The sequence below is a fragment of the Asterias rubens genome, chromosome 10 (assembly GCF_902459465.1).
Source record: "Asterias rubens chromosome 10, eAstRub1.3, whole genome shotgun sequence".
Lineage (NCBI taxonomy): Eukaryota > Metazoa > Echinodermata > Asteroidea > Forcipulatida > Asteriidae > Asterias > Asterias rubens.
Window position 1 is genome coordinate 13,246,973 of NC_047071.1, and position 21,510 is coordinate 13,268,482.

The 21,510-nt window shown below is 38.6% G+C and overlaps 1 protein-coding gene across 1 annotated transcript in view; it reads right to left on the reverse strand.

The window, feature by feature from the left end:
* LOC117295815 (protein dead ringer homolog) overlaps window positions 1–21,510 on the reverse strand; it is a 41,492-nt gene that overhangs the window by 14,862 nt on the left and 5,120 nt on the right. Inside the window, exons 2-3 of the mRNA XM_033778577.1 lie at window positions 20,239–20,943; window positions 10,812–10,884 (exon numbers count right to left, since the gene is read on the reverse strand). Coding sequence (XP_033634468.1) covers window positions 10,812–10,884; window positions 20,239–20,943 — 778 coding nt within the window. The remainder of the gene's footprint in view (window positions 1–10,811; window positions 10,885–20,238; window positions 20,944–21,510) is intronic.

Genomic DNA, 21,510 nt, shown 5'->3' on the forward strand with positions numbered 1-21,510 from the left:
TTGCAAGGTGTGGATACCTGGCATTAAGGTTATGGAGGATATATAAGGAATGGTGTAATTAGTGTGTAAGAGTACGGGCAAATTTACTGCGAATCTTCTTGTGAAATGGGTGCGAGGTCAAAGGTACATCTGGCAGGATCTGGCAAGGTACTCAACAAGGCAGGAATCATCTTAAGAGCCTCGTAATGTGACTTCTGATTTTCAGGCTGTTCCCTTGTGTCCTTTTGTCAAAAAAAACTTGCGATCGGGCGCTGATTCAGGGCGCTATGAAAAAACACAAACTACAAATACGGCCACGCAGCAAACGGCACATTTTTCTTTTCTTTTTTTTACATTGAACCAAATCTCATTGACTCACCAGAATGAGAAAGGAACGAAAGGTATGCTCTGCATGCATATCGGGCCTTGTCACACATTTAAACATTATTTTCAGAATGTTTACCAAAATTGAGTTGAGAATGCCAGACTTGCTAGTGCACAACATAAACAACTTTCCTGATTCAACCTGTGACACAGGAAAATACATTTCCCAAAATGTATTCTCCCTACTGTCCCCTATCCATCCATGACATTTCCCACGACCCTGATCGTTCTTGGACCTTAGGTCTGTGGAGACCATGTGACATGTGACGTCACTCTACAAAAGAGCCACATCGGAGCCCGGAGCACTGCAGTGCTTATTACACCCGAATAGAGTAATAAACAATAAATGATGTACTTTTTTTTAAAGGGTTTTTGTATAACCCTTAAACCTGTCATTCTCTTGCCACCGTGGATCCAATCAGATTACAAGATCGGGGATGGAACCATTAAGGACTAATCGCTTTAATTGCAAGCAGGTTTTGCAACACTAGGGGTGGGGGGCCCCCACACAATAACATGCGGATTAAGCAACAGGTGCTCAAGGATCATCCTGGGATTATAGGTGACGGAACATGTATACTAGTGGCCCTAATAAGTGGTTTATCATGTCTCTAAAACTTGATCAGGTTATTAGTTTACATCATGAAGGAACTGTCTCTCTCTCTCTGCTTGTGATCCTGCAAGTAATAAGAGGGTATCTTTGTATAATGATGTGATTAAACATGAACAGGTCGGATTAATTAAAAGGTTTCACACCACTGTTCCGTTTGTCCTAATACAGGCAGTTGCATCCCGTAGCCCTTGTAAATGCTTGAACACCAGTGTTCAATATAGGTCCTGCGGACATCGGTGTCCCGTAGGACCTTACACACGGCCCTGCAGCCGATTTCACGAAACGCTAGAATCAATCCTATCTCAAGCTAGGACGAGTAACTCATGGGTCCAATGCGTCCTAACGTCCATGGATACGGAACTTAAAGGAACACGTTGCCTTGGATCGGACGAGTTGGTCTATAAAAAAGCGTTTGTAACCCTTTTTTACAAAATGCACATGGTTGGAAAGATGTTTTAAAAGTAGAATACAATGATCCACACAAGTTTGCCTCGAAATTGCGTGGTTTTCCTTTTACTGTGCGAACTAACACGGTCGGCCATTTATGGGAGTCCAAAATTTGACTTCCATATGGCCCACCGTGTTAGTCGACGAGGTAAAAGGAAAACCGTGCAACTTCGAGGCATGTTTGTGTGGATCATTGTATTGATCCACTTTTACAACATCTACTTTTACAACATCTTTCCAACCATATGCATTTTATAAAAAACGGTTACAAACGCTTTTCAAAAACCAACTCGACCGATCCAAGGCAACGTGTTCATTTAACTCCTCCTAAATCATAAGAGTAATCCTAAGTTAGGAACAGTTTGGTGTAATCGATTGTGAGACCATTAGTTATCGATGGTTTAAGGCCCACTTTATTCTCACTTAGTGCATCCCAACAAATGCATATATATCAAATCTGTGAACATTTGGGCTAAATTGGTCGTCGAAGTTGCAAGAAAACTGAAAGGAAATTCAACCCATGTGCGCAAATTTGTGCGTTTACAGATGCCTAAAAAGATATTAAAGACTTTGGTGATTTCTCTCGAGTCAATAAGTTTGAAACTACTTGGGTTCCGTTTTCGACTAAAGGTACAACTAAGTACAACAACTATACGTGTACAGTACTCATCCATATTGCCCTTGTTGAGGGCACTATGAAAATAGACGTGGTGTTTCTTAATTATCAAAAAAAAAATCCTCAAGGTAAGCCTTGGTCCCCCTTAAAAAAAGAAATAATAATCGTAGATGTTTTCCCGGAGTTTTGTCTTCATCTCATGTAAAGGAGTTGTAAAAGCCCCAGGCTGTGGTTGCAAGTGAATACAAGCATTGGCATGTCACATCTTGACGAATACGATTGGATCAAGCCGCAAAACCTGCCATCCTCCTTTTATGCAACACGCACAATACATCAGGTTAGGTATTGATAATTTGAGTCCGTCTACAAACAAACAAGTATTAACGGAGTGCAGTGGATGTATAAGAATGGAGGGTGATTAATCGAGACGACCATACCAAACCCTCAGTACATAAACCTCTATACAAGTTTTTTCCTTTAATCTTTGATGGTTCTCTCTAAGGAATGTTGCAATCCAGAGGCAAGATTCTCTTTTATTATAGTGGCCTGCAAATACTTGTTGACCTTTTTTTTTCTTCCTCTTCTGTTATTAATCAGCTATTTTGTTTTTTTGTAAACTCCTCCTTGCTTGGTACTTTGTTGTTTCCCCGCCGTGTTATCAGGCTTGAGCCGGTGCGCAATCTTATTAATATGCACTCATGCCCTGAGGGCGACGTTATTCAATGTAACTTGTTCTCCTCATGCCTAAAAAGAAACAAATCCATCCTTCCCCTTCTCCACTAACTTGAATAATAATGAGGTGGCCATTTACAAAACCAGGTAAACACTCTTTCTTGCGGATGTGCCTGGAAGGCTTAAAAAGACACTCTCTCTTCCACTTCTCACCTGATGATATCAAAAGAAACCCATCAGAAAGTGGGCTGAGCATCATCAAAGGAAGCTATCATGTTGAAATTAAGAACATGCAGTGGGTAGGGCTGATGCATTTAATTCTACAAAATGGGTTGTTTGTCTGTGCTTATACGGTCTATCGTGCTACCCGCTAGGGGGACAAAAGGCCACACGAGTGCACCATTCTCGGAGCACGGAAACTATTAGCTAAACAACACTCTTTATACCACTTTATCCCCCCCCCTTTCTCCTTATTGGTTTTCAGATTAAACATCGGCACTGGCCAGCACTCCAAGATATAAAAGGGTACTTTTTATTTGCAACATGTAACCACCTCCTACTTATACAACAAAATCTGAAGTGGTAACTCTTGCAACAATTGACAAACACACATTTTATCCAGTGGCTATAAAGGCGATCGGCAAGCCCACCCGGAATTTTTTTTTCTTTCTTTCTTTCTTTCTTTTTGACGGGGATTTTAGATGAATAAGCAGGTGGTTGTCAGATTCTGTTCTCGTCAACTGTGATAACATCCTCCCATTCAAGGGGGTTTCTTTCCCCTTTTTTTACGGAATAAAAAAGGCCGACACACTTGCGAATTCGAGGTGGGATTAACAAACTGGTGGAAGACGTAAACTTTGTCCCGTGCTGCCCTGAATGGATGGAGGTATATTATGGAGTGATGCAAATTAAACGGGGACGGTATGCTGTTGCATGGGTGGATACAGGTGTGAGTTGTGGACACGTGGACATAGTTACAACAGTGGAAAGGAATCTTTAAAAAAAAAAGTTCAATCAATGAATATTTAGGTTGACAATAATAAAGTATTACACATTTCTGTATCAAGAAGAATGGAGGGCCTACTTGAAAAAAAAACTGGTAGTCAACAATGAACTCTCAGTTTACAAAAATTCTGCGAGGCATGTTTGTAAAATATTTTCACCCGTGGGGAAAAAAAACTACAAGCATAGTTTCATGGGCTTATTTTATTGTTAAATCTACGATTATTCTGTCTAAAACACATTTAGACTAAACTGTGTCGAGACACCCAACCCCAAAACTGGCAGCCAATAATGAACTTTTTATGAGCAGAATATTCACGGACTAATTTCATTGTTAACCCCACCCGGAGGAAACGGATTAGCCCCATACTCCCGGCTTCCAACAAAAATACTATAAAATACTGAATTTCCTTCATACAGATTAAGCAATCTTTCGGATACAATAACGTTTTGCCTCTCAAGAAAAGGTCTAAACGTCATGACGCGTCAGGGCATTAACTATTTATTTTTAGCATTTATATACCATATTTTTTTTTTTTTATAAAGCAGTTTGCAACAGCTTTATCTAGTTCCGTTGATACAATAGTTATTGCATGCGCAATTTTATCACAGTTGTGTGCACTTGGTAGGCCCTAGAGTTACGGGAACAAAATGTAGTTTGCGAAGAATGTTGTTTTTGTTTAGGGCCTAATTGTTGTTTTCCTGTGACTCAGTTTGTCTCTTTGTTTCAGAACTCTATACACTAATAATCAAATCATTTTAAAATTCCAAAATTGTTAAAAACATTACATATCACAAAGAAACACACTTTATCCAGCTTCAGGCATGAAGTCTTTTATCAGACTCAAATACTTGAGTAAGAAATAACCTCTTTCTTAAAAACTATGTTGCTTCAGAGGGGGTGGTTTTCTCACAAAGTTTTCAACAGCTCTCAACTGCTCGTTTCCAAAGTAATTTTGTGTGCTAGCAATTATTTTGAGTAACTACTACCATTAGTGTCCGGTGCCTTTAAGCACAAAATTGTTCTATAATAATTTGATCTATAATATACAGGTCAGGTAACTGCCTTTAAAGGCAGTGGACACTAATGGTAATTACTCAAAATATTATCATATATAATGATTACGAGTAATGGGGAGAGGTTGATGGTAAAAAAAAACAAGTGAGAAACGGCTCCCTCTGAATTATGTTTCAAACATCTGAAAGCGCACAACTATGTGTGACCATGGTGCGACAAGGGTGTTTTATTCTTTAATATTATCTCCCAACTTCGACGACCGATTGAGCAAACATTTTCACATTTGTGTTATTTTATGCATATGTTGAGATACACCAACTGTGAAGACTAGTCTTTGGCAATTACCAATGGTGTCCAGTGTCTTTAAGCAACACAATTCTCTTATTTCTAGTAAATATTTTCTGTGCGCCTTAAAGTCACATTTGAAAGCCCTAACTCATCTCTATTAATTTTTTATTTGATCTACAACATACAGGTCAGGTAAGTACTTACAAAGTGTGCACCTCTCTTAATAAGCACATCAAGCAATTTACTTCCACTCCCTTGAACTGACCTTCGAAATGTCTTCGTTTCCAAGTCACTGCACCGTGTGGACTAAAAGGTGTACATTGTACTCTTGATAATGTATGGTATGATAAACAACAGCTCGTAGGTATGAATCTATCGTTCACTTTTCAATTATAGATCACCGTTAATGAGTCTTGCTTCTCTTATTATTGATGGCGTTATAACACTTTCATGTGTTGTCATTACACATTTTTATTACACGAAGAGCATCCGTCTGTGTTTTTGTTTTCTTCTTCTTTTTCTTCTTCATCTGTCCTTTCTTTTCAGTCACATTATATTTGTCCCTTTCATCACGAGACCGCAAGTTAATTAAGGGCACGACCTGGACAGCGGATCAATACAAAGCTAATTGGATAACACCACATTCTATCCAAACAATTGAAATGATGTTCTAGTCATTGAGGATTACTATGTTTTGGCATCCTGCCAGTTATTACATCAATTTTGCTCCTGTATTTTTTCATTTATTTTTTTCGGGAGTCTATAAATTGTTAGTTCAATGATTTAGCAACATCTTTTATTTTGTAGGACAACATCATAAAGAAGACATAAATTATTTACATGATTTCCGTGCAAGACCCCAAGTTGCTCTTTTCTGTCCTCAAGTGTATATTTTGTGTACATTCGTTTTTAGCAGGTGTGTGCCACATCAACTGAATATTAGTCAACTATAATCACCAATCATTTCCCATTGCAGCAACAAAACATCCATCACTTGAATTATAGAAGAAGAAAAAAACTACAGATAAACATCACTTTGAATAAACAAGACATAACAATGCGTGTCTAGTGTCTGGGTAGTGTTGTTAATCTAATTAACACCAATTAAGACCTGCACAATCCCGACACCGAGCCTTGAACACCGTAATCCATTGATACCGTCTCAGTGGGGAAGTTGGGTGGATAGTTATGCCTGCCCACAGGCCAGACAAAAATAAAAACAGAAGACGGTGGCCTCAAGCGCAAAAAAAAAGACTTTCCATTGCTAGCAAAAGAGACACACATGTCAGCGAGGATTAATTCATAAAAATCAATCATTCTGCAAAGCGGTAATTATTGTTGTGTTTAATGGGCTTGGGTCTCCATTATGTTATTTTATTGTTGAGTGGGGAATGAATTTGTAATGGCTTGCCTCTATAGGACCACATCTGCTCAACCATTGTAGTCTGCAACAATGACCAGGGAATAAATTACCTTTTGATGTACTTCAAAGACCGGTTTTAAACAAATAACATGATTATTTCAACAAATAATGATCATCTTGTTTTCATGATGCTCGGTTTTTCTTTGATGCTCGTTTTTTTTTCTCTCGTTTTTCTACTTTTTTTACGTCATTTTAATTGCCTGTAATTATCGTCAGCGATGTGTTTTTATTTTGTTTTATTGTGTATTAATGTTTGCCCTGGACATATTATTGGACTGATGATTAAGTTTACCTCTGTTTTATTGGTAGTCGGACAAGCACGGTTTTAGAATTAGAACTTAATTTATTGTTTGAGTTGAAAAGCCCATCCATTATTTGTTGCGTTATTGGTTTTATTATGCTTTGTTAAATGTTGCAGGGTGAGCGGGAAAATTTGACTAGAAGGAGTTTTGAACCCTTGACCTCTGAATAAACGTGCCGGTGCTCTACCAACTGAGCTGCCTAGCCCTATTGTTGGCGGTCCTCCTAATTGTCAGTAGAGTTGTTCGGGGCCAGTCGTCGGTTTTCGATCAACCCCGTCCTAGTATTTTTTGTTTTTGCTCACCCAAAAATTTTAATCAATTATATCCATTCACTTTTCTGAAAAACCTACTTGGTTCGAGCAATGGGGTGCTTTTAAAAGTATGTAATAATGTATGAGAAACCGCTTCTCCGAAGTAGAGTAGTTTTAGTAAAAGAGATAATGCCTCACTCATTTTAAGATCTTCAGGCCGAAAGCCTTTCATTACTAGGCATCTAAAAGCACACCAACTTGTGCAACAAGTTTTTTTTTCAATTTTCTCTTGCAACTTTGATGACCAATTTCGTCAACATATTCACAGATTTGTTACTTGATGCATATGTTGGGATACAAAAAGTGAGTCTTTGACAATTATTACCACAGGTCTCCAGTCCCTTTAATGTGGGATTAGAAAATAACACTGTAATTTTTTATAGAAAGATAGGTGCATAAATAAAACCTGAATTTGACCTTGGCGGCACTCTTTCATTCTTTCATCTTTGTTCTCGTGAATGTTTTACGGTAAATTAAAAAAGGTAATGTGTTGAAGTAGAACGTGAGAGAATACTTATCCAAGATAATATTATTAACCCCAGAGATTGCATCATGACAGTTAAGTAAGTTTAGTATTGGACATAAGACATTCACTTATAGATGTGTACAGTGAATGTAAACCTTGTAGGCCGACATCGATATTGGATATTGGATATTCACGTAGGTTTGTACAGTGAATGTCTACCTAGTACATCGATATTGGACATTGGACATTCCTTAGGTTTGCACAGTGAATGTCTACCGTGTGCATCGATATTGGACATTGGACATTCCCATGGGTTTGTACAGTAAATGCCTAAATCGTGTACGTTGATATTGGACATTGAACATTCACGCAGTTTTGTAATTTTATACGAACCGTCATCTATACGTGAATTTCCAATGTCTAAATATCGAAACACTGAAGTAGACATTCACTGTACAAACCATGTGAATGTCCTTTGTCCAATATCAAACTAACTTCGACATCAATAACGGACATTTGAAATTCACGTACTATAGATTTGCACTTTACAAACCTTAGTGAATGTCCAATGTCGAATATCGAAAAACCAAAGTAGACAGTCATGTACAAACCATATCCAATATCAAACTATTAACTTTACTGTCATACATTGGTCACACAAACCAATTGAAGTGTACTTTTTTTTCCCAGCCATTTGGGGTCGGCCTACATTCACATGGTCCGCGGGAACACATTATTTAGGGCACCAATGATATGACAATCCACTCATGGTAATAATGTCAACATTTTCAAAGTTGTTTGCTAAAAGCATTTTCTATTCTTCAAAAAGAAAAAAACATTTGGTGTGCATCTTAACGTTGGCGAAAGCGCACTCTTAACCTAGGTGAGAGTTAAATGAAGCTTACACAGCTCTTGATAATAATGACTTGTAATATATTGGAGTGGGACCATATTTTATTTAACATTCGTTGTTTATCGTCGGCATCAATAATTTGCAGGTTGAGTGTTTATATACAGGGTTGTAATTTCACTCTTGAGTCGGCAAGGCCGTTTTTAATTTGCAAAAGGCACTTCCATTGGAAATTCTTACGAGAAGTGTAATACATTTTGATCGGTCACCAATATCAAGAACAGTGCAACGGAGAACATGGCCTTGTGGCTTCTAAGTATATCCAGGGCCCAATTTCATTGAGCTGCTGAGCACAACAATTTGCTAAGCATAACATTTCTTCCTTGATAAAAACAGGATTACCAACCAAATTTCCACATGATTTTCATGATGAGCAAACATCAGCTAATTACCAGTAACAAGTAATATTCAACAAATGGAAAATGTGTTGGTACTCTTAGCAGCTCTATGAAATTGGGCCCAGATCTTCATCAGGTACCTATTTTGGGCGATGGAGCTGCATACTCCAAATGAGTTGAGTCGATTTCAGGTACGACCCTATGCTGCAAACTCGAAAAGAGTCGAGTTGAGAGAGGGTTTCAGGAATGTTTGAGGCTCAATAAACAGAAGGTGTGAGTCACTTTGACACAATTTTTAAAAGCCTCACAAATAACGCTCATAAGAAGTGTTGTTATTGTATATGCATTATTGTTATTGACATAGCTGTCTTTATAGCAAGACAAACCAGGGGAAACATTTGAATACTTTGGCACACAGCCAGAGTATGTGATGGGGACTATATATGGCTACAGGACTATATCTGGCTACTCATTAAAAGAATGACAAGCAAGTTTCAAAACTTGTCATAATGGCTGCCATTTCTTGTTATTCTGACCCATATTTTGATCAAAGGGCAAATCTGCTCTATTTATAGCCCAATCTCTTTATCGTTGAATCTGTCTGACTGCTGTGCACGTGTCAAATTTCGCTTTAGTATCATCAAAAGCACAATCACACAGGTCTGTATATGCTTCGATTTTAAAAAGACAAGGGCACCAAGGCATTTTCTCACGGGATCCACACCCTATGAGGAAATTGTAAATATCTATTTCCAGGGCACAAAAGCAATGATTACAGGGCATGGATATTATTGCTCAAAAAATTATTCAGAAAACTTTTTCAACGAATGACAAAGATTTGCTGCACTTTAATCCACGAAGACTTTTCTTTTGCGTTACCGGGCACTTTCTTTTGTTAAATGATAATTACGAATTAAAATATGCAAAAGGGTAAACATCAATTAACTACTCCATCTTCTGCCTGCCACCAGTCATAAAATATTATTAATTTTGTATTATCGTTTTCTTTTTTACTTGTATCCTTTCACTCATAAATAAATACGGTCCCATTAATTTTTTATAATGGGTTTGTTAGGAGAATAATACAAAATTAAAATACTTTCCATTGTTGGATGGTTTGGGACTCAAAATTACGATCGCGGCAAAGGTTTATCTTGATTGTGAGGTGTAATAAAAAATAACAACTCATTCGTGTTTCAACTGCGTAAAATCCAATTTGTCCTTAAAGGCAGTGGACAATATTGGTAATTACTCAAAATAATTATTATCATAAAACCTTTCTTTGTGACGAGTAATGGGGAGAGGTTGATGGTATAAAACATTGTGAGAAACGGCTCTCTCTGAAGTGCCATAGTTGTCGAGAAAGAAGTAAATTTCCACGAATTTGATTTCGAGACCTCAGGTTTAGAACTTGAGGTCTCGAAATCAACCATCTTAACGCACACAACTTCGTTTGACAAGGGTGTTTTTTTCTTTCATTATTATCTCGCAAGTTCGATGACCGATTGAGCTAAAATTTTCACAGGTTTATTATTTTATGCATATGTTGAGATACACGAACTGTGAAGACTAGTCTTTGACAATTACCAATAGTGTCCACTGTCTTGTATTCTTAAGTTCCCATAAAAAAAACCTGAAATGCTGAATTGTCATTACTCAGCAATCATTGTTCCTGCGAGATAGCATTTCACGATACCCTGTATTTTTCTTCAGGTTTTTCAGACATTGTTTGAACTTTTGTTACTTTTTTTTTTGTAGAAAACAATTCAGAAACATTATATGAAATAACAGCAGTCTGGTCAGGGGTGGGTGGATTTATTACTAGTCTTATATTGAGTTATCTTATTTTGAGTTATATAAGACTAGTCTTTAACTCTTTGTGAATACTCGTCCTGACTAAAAGAATAGCCATATGATTTGTATATCTCTTATGACTATAGTCTTAAATTAGGACTAGTCCTAACTCTTTTTTTAAATCGACTCAAGGTCATTTTTTCCTTTCGAAACAAGGGAGAGAAAAAAAAAAAAAAAAAAAAACTTACCACGTTTCTGCATAAATAAAAACAGTTCATCCAGAAAGTCTTTTCTCTTGGGATCTTCGGATAGCTCGTACAACTGGAAGAAACAAAAATACCACACATTAATATTAAATAATGTATCAATGTCAGAACTGGCATTACACAGATGTCACGGAGGACATGCCTCTCTTCTTGGTCTTAGTGCCCCTTAAAAAGTTTCACAAAGACTTTAAAGGCAGTGGACACTATTGGTAAATACTCAAAATAATTATTATCATAAAACCTTTCTTGATTACGATTAATGGGGAGAGGTTGATGGTATAAAACATTGTTAGAAATGGCTCCCTCTGAAGTGACATAGTTTTCGAGAAAAAAGTAATTTTCAACGAATTTGATTTCGAGACCTCAAGTTTTGAATTTGAGGTCTCGAAATCAACAATCTAAACGCACACAACTTCGTGAGACAAGGGTGTTTATTCTTCCATTATTATCTCGCAAGTTCGATGACCGATTGAGCTCAAATCTTCACAGGTTTATTATTTTATGCATATGTTGAGATACACCAACTGTGAAGGCTAGTCTTTGACAATTACCAATAGTGTCCACTGCCTTTTAGATTGTCCAACGAAAGTGCCCTTTACAAGAAAAAACTGCCTATATATCCTCTACAGTAATATTTGAGAGGGTTATGTATGCAACATTATTTATAAAGCATCAGACATGGAAAGTGCATTGACACTTCTTAACGTGAATGTATCAGTTGCTATTAACTCAAAAATCTTAATTTGCTCAATAATTAGTATCCTGTTTTCACAAAACAAGTTCAGTCTAGTATTTTGCTATGGAATAAATTGCTAGCTGAAATCGTTCAACGAATTCCTGGTTACCGTTAATAAACAATGAACATTGCAATATCTCGTTATCACCACGCATTACTAGGAATCGCAAAGTGTCACAAGCACAACGTCCGTCTTGTAATTGTTAATGAGAGCAGTGGCTGTGCGTCCATTCAACTCGAGTGATGCCGTCCAATGTGGTGATATTACATTTGATCAAAGTTTAATTTGTCACAAACAGGCAGAGCTAATTAGCTCCATTTGAGAGTTGTGATCGTGTTAATTAATAGCGAGTCAGGGACAATTAATAGCGCCAGGGCATTCACCTCAGAATCAGGTCTCTTGTTGTTTATTAAGATTTCGTTTATAACCTGCGAAGCCATGTATACAACACTGCAATGGTCATTCTAAAAGGCACTCGGCACCTTTTTGGTAATTACTCAGAATAATTGTTGGCATAACAAAATACTTGGTAAACGAGCAATGAAAAGCTTTTGATAGTATAAAACATTGTATGCAGAAGTAATGTGAGTGTTTTAGAAAGAGGTATACATTTCAGGCATGAATCATTGTTAGATATCTTAAAGCACACATTGCAACAAGTGTGTTTTTTCTTTCATTATTCTCTACCAACTTCGATGACAAAATTGAGTCAACATTTTCACAGATTTGTTATTTTATGCATATGTTGGGATACACCAAGTGAGAGGCCTGGCCTTTGACAGTATTACCAAAGGTATCTGGTGCCCTTATGACAAGTTAATGTTATATGTCAAGGGCTTAAACTTCGATCCAAAAAAACACTACATCCACCTTGTTGTGTCCCGTTTTGAACAACAAATTCAAAATCAATGATTTAAATCATAATTCTACATTTATTTAGCAAACATGGACACATATTTAGCATGCAGCTGAAATGTAGCTTCACTCTGTACACAGACTGTTTTTACTTCAGATTCCCGGGAAGTCGCTATCAAATCATGTACGTCTGTGACGTTCCCATAGCAACGCTCAAAATGGTGGCATAAACAGTCTGTGGTATGAAACTGGTCACGTTGTTGTCATCTTGTCAGCTTGTCACATTCAAAAAATGTTACAGCATTCAAAGCTGGCCTTGGAATAATTAGCAAGTCTGACATGGTCTGACCTTCGTGTTCCAGATGTGCACCCATACAAATTCTTTGGAGGGGGCGGAGATAGAAAATGCTGGCTTGATTGGGGAGGGGTGGGGAGATTATTTTATAATAGAGAACGTCTTTTCTTTACGACTATACAAAAAATTATAAACATATCTCACGACCCCCCCCCCCCTCCATCAACAATCCCCGCCCATCTAGACCACCGCATCACTCATCTAAATACCTGTGCCCAATTTCATAAAGCATTGACATAAACAAAACTTCCTTAGCACAGCGAAAACTCGTGCTAAACTTGTTGCTGGTGCCCACTTTCTTCTTAACAGCTTTATGAAATTGCCCCCCCCCCCCTCCACATGAGCTGAATGCTTGAATTTAATCACGAAAAGCAATAGGAAACTGCATTAAGGCATAGGGTTTTCTCTGCCTCTTTTGGAAACCTTTTTGATTTGTGCACACTTTGACAGTGGACCGATCGTGTTTGATACTAGAGCAAATTTTGCCACTACTGTCAAAATATTCCAGTTTAAACATTTCATGTATTAAAGCACCTTTCAATCCCAGTTGCGGTTTCCGTTTTGTATTCCTTCTGATGTATATAATTATGTTATTTGTTATCAATTTTTCAATTATTCCAAGCCTCGAATCAATTTTTAATCGGTGCACCTGTAAGTGTGACACTATTCACACCGTGGGCATTGCTGTATGATCAATTATGAAAAACGGTTTGTAGTCATCTTTGGTAAATAATAGTTACAATATCTCACGTACGTGAAGGTGTGTGTGTGTGTGGGGGGGGTCTTCGGCCACTTGCTTCGTGAATAAATTATATAATATTTAATCAACACTTGTTTATGGCCCTACGGAACCAAACGCTAGAATGAAAATCTGTTGTTTTCACACCATTACTTCTTCTGGGTTTAGGAGTCCTTTTTATCTATTTGTTTATAATAGATCTGATTCCAAAAGAGAACTGTAGCTCCATGTAAACGTGAAGTGCAGAAAGTTCAATCCTTCAGAACCCTCGTGACACCTTACCCCCCCCCCCCCCCTCCCCTAGAGCTACAAGCCACCCCAAGTAGAAACGAACAAGCCTCATCAGAGATCTCCACACAGTACTGCACACACTTCGATCCTCCAAAAACCTCCGCATGACCACGAAGGGGCTACAAGCTAACCCAAGTACCAACGAGCAAGCCTAATCCAAGAACAGTACCCAACAAAAATGTCTGTAACACCTTACGAAATGGTGCACATCAACACACCACTACATGTTATTCACTCCCCCTATTTCAATTCGAATTCGTCGGCACAATCAATCAAATAAAGGGTACACCTCATGCCCCAAAACCTGATGCTGTTCCACAGGGCAAACCCCCAAAGAGGGAAATCACCCCCCCCCCCCCCCCCCCCCCCCCGGCCTCCCGAACCGCCAACGGTACAGTCAATCAATAAATAAATATAACTTTATAAGGGCCAAAACAAACTTGTGGAAACTGTCAACCTTTTTTTTACTTTTTTTTGTTTTAAGAAGTCTCGCCAGTGTTTTTGCACAACTTTACAAGCAATTTCCGTCGGTTTTCTCTTTCAATCACCCGAGTATTTTTATTTTCTAAAAAGGTGTGGCACACATCAATTTATGCCCTAGCTCTATCCAAATGAATTGATTGGCTCTGGAGGCTCTGAACACCGTTGGTAATTGTCAAAGACCAGTATTCTCACTTGCTACATTTTAGCAAGGGACCCACGCTAAATTACTCTCGTGTGAAAGGGGCTATAATATACCCATGTTTTACTTCTTCAAATTCTAAACGAAATTCCAACCAGAGTTTCCTAAACTCCCCTGCCCTAGTTGAATCTTCTCTTAAGTCTTCTTCCCTAAAGTTTTGAGGGCCCCCTACAACCCACAAATCGCTAAGGGGAAGTCAAGAATCATCTCAAACTTTCATATTAGTTTGGGATTTTTTTTGTCCTTTGATCAATAATTTCCTCTGGGATTACCAAAAGCCTATCACGGCCTTATTAATATTACCTCCCAAACCCTCCCTTAAGCCGAGCCCATCATAAGAGAAAACCCCAAACAGCCAACATCAAAACAAATTACGTCTTTCTCGCACGGAGGAAATCAAAAATTCAGGATCGTTTAATAACAAAGGATGTCCAGAATTTATCGGGCGCCATATTTTTTGATAATCATACTTTGGTTGGGGGACGGAACAACTCATTTAGCCTTGGGGGTAATTAAGACTGGAGGAGGGGAAACCGCCTGACAGGAAACGAGAGGCAAGAAAACAAAAGGTGTTTCTCGCAGATAAAATCAGGATCGAGTCTTACTGAGGAAACACACGTCTTATGGGTTGAAAGGGGCAAGGGAGTTTAAGACTTCTTAGATAATTGTTCTTCTTTATTTGTACGCCTTGACAGTGGATTGAAGGGGGGACCGACCTTTTAATGCAGGGAATGATTCAAATAACTTGTTTGTCTCTGTCTCCGTCTTTTGTTTTTGCAGATACTTTGCAACTTCAATACAAACATTTTAAGGAACCCCTTCATTATATGAACAGGGAACTAAAACAATATTCAAGGAAAACAAATAATATATTTGTTCAAGAAAACATGTGATCCGCAATGTCACACCTGCATTACCGGAAGTAAGATTCCACAGAATCTATCAAACTCATTTGCGTATACTATGTAAATTTCACTTAGAATTGCATGCCGTTTTGCACGACTTCTCTTGAAAATAAATAATGAATAATTAACAACAACAATATATTTGATAAATAATATTAAAAAATATATTTGTTTCTATACATATATACACGTTTGTCTTACAAGATTTCGTGATTTATTTTAGAAAAAAATGGGTATCACTGTCAATTTGTTTTTTATTTTGATAAACAATAAATAAACAAATTGAAATGACAAGCACAACTAACAGTGGTCTTATGAAGACGAAAAAAACGATTTGAATAAACACACTTTAGTGAAAAAAAGGTCCGCTTTCCAACCGATCCATTTAAAATAAAATTTCTCCCACCGTGAGAAGTTTTGAGGGTTCGGTGTAAATCATTATTTATTCAATCAAATCATTATTTATTCAATCATCTATCATTATTTATTAAAGTTGATCAATCAACTGCAGAGCAATATACCGTTACTTCAAAGACTCCACGGTGAGGGGAAAAATTAGCTTTCCAATTCAGTTAGTATTTAATCATGTCATTCTTAATGGAATAATTTTAATGAAATTAATTGTTGGTGCGCCATTGCTGAAATACGTGGTGACCACTATAGACCACTGATTTTTTTGTATTTTACTTTTATAATATAGAAAGTGAAACAAGAGTAGCAAGCACTGTTTAAATCTTGGCATACAAACTTGGAAAGGGCACTCTACTGTTCTGCGCAGTGTACGTGTGGTTTCAACATGACATACGTGTAGGAGTGGGGGGAGACAAGCAATTGGTGAACACAATCATAAGCAATGTGTACATTACTTGGTATGCTTTTTAGTTTGGCCCTGCAGTTTTAAAAATGAAGAGATTTTCCTTTCTTGATTATAACATTTCACAAAGAGTAAGGACTAGTCCGTAACTTAGGACTAGTCCTAAGAGATATCAAAAATGTACAGCTAGTCCTAAGTTAGCCCTAGTAACTCGAGATAAGACTAGTCTTAACTCTTTGTGAAATCCACCACAGGCTATCGCCGGGACGTACACAAAATTACATTCAATACCCGACCATACAAACAGACTTTCCGTTAATCCCTTATACGGATTAATGGCGCAACCAATACGACATATCATTATTTATTCAATCAATCATAGAGGCGAAAGAATCATCACCCATCTTTCAAACCTCCATCGTCCCAAAACCACTCCAACAATTAAACTAACGTCGCTCCCCAATCGACCCCTTTTTTAAATAAGATGACAATTGGACTACATGTACCTGCCAGAATGTTACATGCTCAGGAGCAGATGGGCGATTGCTTCACCATAAAGGACACCATTGAATTAAGACGATACAACCGATGTAATCCCTATTGATCCCAGTGCCTCTACAGTTTCTCTTTTTAGCACCCCCCTGTTGGTAATTTTTTGATAGAAGGGGGATCAAGGCTTAGGAGACATTGTCCTTATTGTGACGCTACATGTTCGGGGACAATGGGGACTTAATCATTAATGTCGGGGACAAAGCTGAACACTGTCTGGGTAGGCAGCCTTTTCAGGAGTTTTTTTTCCCCTTCTTTTTTTTAGGCTTAATGCAACCCAATGATCAACACAGGGATTTTATTTTACCTTTCTTGGCTGGCGCTTAGGTAGCTTTTAATATTATACTTGTTTTGGATTATTTGACAGGAAATTAAAACTCATGCAATTTAAGAAGCACATTAAAAGATTTTTGCGTGTGGGTGGATTTTTTTATATTTTTTTTTCCTTTATATTCTAGTTGAAACCTTTTTTTTTAGATGATACTCTACACTTGTTTTGGATTTGACAGAAAATTAAAAACTATGCAATTAAAAAATATGCAATATTTGAGAGGATTTTGTGTGTGGGTGGATTTTCTGTTGTTTTGGGGTGTTTTTTTTTAATAAATTTTTTCTAAGTCAAACGTTTCTTGAATGAGTGGCACAATGGTAATTAGTAAAACTTCCAAACGGCTGACCTACCAAAAACTGAAAAGAAGTGTAGTGGTCTAAAACAAAATAGAGCCGATTTGATAGGTATTTATAAGGCTGGGATACTTGAAATATTGGTGTTTATAGTTGGTACATTTAACCATGGAGGAATAAATTTATTCCTTCATGATTTAACATTGGCTACTTTGGGAGTATATTTAGTGTGGTGCACCCCACGGGGATGCAAAAGAGGTATAAAGTGTGTCAGTGCGCTAACACCCACTCACACAATGCACATTTTTTTTTTCAAATACACTCCATAAACCTACCAATGTTGTGCCCACCCTTTGGTCTGGCCCCATGGGCGTTTTTCACAAGTTAATAACGGAATATGTTGGTGTCCTACCAATTGGGATTCAGGGAAAAGAAGCACTCATTACGAAACATCACATTATTGTGGTGGTGGTCAGGGTGTAGTGATTGGGAGGGGTGTGTTGTTAAGGAATGAACTGATGGCGGAGGGGTGGAGGGGTGAACGGGTAAATCGGAGGGAGGGAGGGGTGTAGTCATTAAGTTAATAACGGAGTATGTTGGAATCCTGCCCATTGGGGTGCAGGGAAAAGAAGCACTTACTACGAAACCTCACATTATTAAGGCGATCATCAGAGCGCATATTGGGAGGGGTGTGTTGTTTCTGATGGTGTCGGAGGGGTGAACGGGTAAACCGGAGGGAGAGGGAGGGTGTGGTCATCACAAGTAAATAACGGAATATGTTGGAATCCTGCCCATTGGGGTGCAGGGAGAAGAACCACTCATTACGAAACATCACATGACATGATCACCATTATGGGAGGGGTGTGTTGTTACTGATGGTGGAGGGGTGAACGGGTAAGTCGTAGGGAGGGATACAGGGAGGTTGTTACTACGGAAAGGACACGTACACCATTCAAGCACCCATTCAAGCACCCTGAATCAAGCGAGCACTGGTGTATAACTTTAATCAGCGGCTGGCTGACTATTCTGCGGTCCGCTGCAGTTAATCTATTCCCATATTGACAAAGAAAGTTTTTTTTCTCCAGTATGTCAGAGCTAAACAAATGACACTAGCTTCTGAAACACCTGACTAAGCAAACATGACAACAGTTTATTCTTTGCGTAACAGCAAACAGTAGCCACCTCTTCAGTTACAGTCAATGTTTACGGAGCTGAACTTTTTGAATATATTCTCTCTCATTTTTTAAGTGAGGGCATGACATTTTAAGTCATATAAACCACAAAGGAAACTGACTACTTTTTTAATAGGTAATTTTTGATAGTGTGGGTATAAAGACAATCTATTGAAGTAAACTTGATAGGAACCATGGAACTTTTTATGAGAAGTACTTCGCCCCCAAAAGTTGTACACAGGGTTTTGTCTCCAAGTTTTTCGTGTGAAATGTTCGTTTTAAAACAATCTTTTAAACTGTCAATAAAGCTGCAGTCAGTCAAGCATTCTGAGTGCACTAGGGAGCAAAACATGGAAATAAATACCAACGTACCATGGTTTAGTGTTTACCAGAGTTCTGGTTTTATACGTCTTTAGAAACCGTTGGCGGGAATCGCTTTAGATCGATTCGGTGGGCGAAACCCTCACACAGTTTAGGCCATAACATAGCACTCCTTACCCGGTCTTGATGTCCTTAAGCATGTGCTTATGATTGCTTCGTCCTGTGGATTGGACGCAAAGCCATTGGTCCTGTGTGTTGTGTATTACACGTAAGGGAACCCAGAGCACTTCTCGTAACAGAGAAGGGGTTTGCCCCAGTTTGTTCCGGCTGGCTTGGCCGCACTGCCTCACCTCACTTTTTATAAATGTTAAGGTATTGTCGTTGTCTTATAAAAACACGCTCAACCAAATTTGGTAATTCGGCGACAAGGGTGTAATTTATTATACACTTATTATTAGCGCGGAATTCTGCCGTAGGCGTATTACTGAATTGAATCACAATTCAATGCATGTGTTTTTAGTCCATTAACGCATAACCATACAACAAGGTCATCAGCGATTCTAAACAGCAGAGCACTGACAACCTTAAAGGCAGTGGACACTATTGGTAAATACTCAAAATAATTATTAGCATAAAACCTTACTTGGTAACGAGTAATGGGGAGAGGTTGATAATATAAAACATTGTGAGAAACGGTTCACTCTGAAGTGCCATAGTTTTCGAGAAAGAATGAATTTTTCTACGAATTTGATTTCGAGACCTCAGATTAAGAACTTGAGGTCTCGAAATCAACCATCTAAACACACACAACATCGTGTGACAAGGGTGTTTTTTCTTTCATTATCTCGCAACTTCGATGACCGATTGAGCTCAAATTTTCACAGGTTTGTTATATTATGCATATGTTGAGATACACCAACTGTGAAGGCTAGTAGTCTTTGACAATTACCAATAGTGTCCACTGCCTTTAACGACTGCTCGATTAACTCTTGGTAACATTTTGCAGTTGGTTCACCGATCCTTTGAAAACGCTGTTTGGGTTAGTGTACGGTGGCACAACTGAGCAAAGAACTATTTTGTGTGTATAATGTACAATGTACAGCACATGACATGTTGCAGGCTCGTATGGTTTATCTACCATTCAAAACACTACATCGGATGGTACCGACTTTGTGACTTATAGAATTTGATTGCAAACAATGGACGGCCTTTGTCTTTGATCACCCATTGAAGATGTATCATGAATGAGCATAATGAAAAGAACAATATTGAGCTCATCAGTAAAGAGTTTAAAGACGTTGGTTTATTTTGGGGGGAAAACAAGACAGTACCCTTTTCAAAATAATGAAAACAATTTGTTTTTACCTGCTTAAATTGCTCTTCAAATGTCCACTCCGACTGTCCTCCCCTCTCCAACTTCGTCGACTCTTTGAACAATGAAGGCGACACGGGCGGCTTGGTTTCCTGAGGGAATTCGCTCTCGTCCTCGGAAAACATGGACCCCTCCTTGGTGGGCTTCTCCAGTTTCATTGAGTAGTCCTCGGGCAGGTTATTGCTACCAGAGTTCAGTTCCTCGTCGGATGAGAGGCTCCTCCTCTCGAAAGCGTACCCCTCACTGTTACACCTCTCGCTGGTGGACCTTACAGGGGACGTGGCTGAGGGTTTCTCGGTGGAGTTCTCACTCCTTGAGGACAAGTCTCTGACCATTGAAACAGGGGACAGTGAGTTCCTTCGTTCATCGTTGCTGCGAGGCTCATACCGACTCGGGCTACCGTTATTTAAAGGGGGCGGTGTGGTCTTGCGGTGTCTCGGGGTGAACACGGGGTGTGGGCACAGACGGATCTTACTCCGGTGGCCCATCGAGAGGTCGATCTCCCTGCTGCCTCGGACTTGTGTCGCCTCTTCGTCATCGTCGTCGTCCTCGCGGATCTGGTCGCCGTCCATCTCATCCGAGTCGTACCCATCCAGGCCGTTCATCATCTCGAGGCGACGGAATATTTCTTGTCGCCTTGCGTGGTCGAGGGATAGAGCTGACATCATGGCCTGGCTGTAGAATGGATGGTGTCTGGGCTGTGGGATGCAAACAAAAAAGACACATTACACGTTCAACTCTTACTACACAAATTCAGGGAACGGTCTCGTCCAAAACGTTTGCATAGCAAAACTGTTATAAATTTATTAGAAACAAAGTTTGTACATCAAAATCAAATTTGTACATAGCAGTCCATAAATTGTGCATAGCAAATTTGAAAATGCTTAAATATTGCAGATACTTATGTATCGCTGATACTTATAGGTTATGATGCAAAGTTTCCAAGGAATAAACACAATAAATTTGGTGGTGCCTAGTCATAATACAAGTGAAACAATCATACATGGGATGAAAGAAAATGGTCCTCATTGGGATTTGTAACACAAGACCACTGACACTCTTGGCAGATCTCTACCAACTGAGCTATGAAGCAGCGGGATACCGATAGGTTTTTCCTAATAACATACACAAAGAATGTCAGCATAGCATTTGCAGAACATTGGTTTATTGGTTTCTTATAACAGGTGCGTTGGGTTGGAAGGTTTGGTTTCCAATATCAAAACACATGAATCAATCGAATCCGTCAAATCAATCAAAACCAGGTC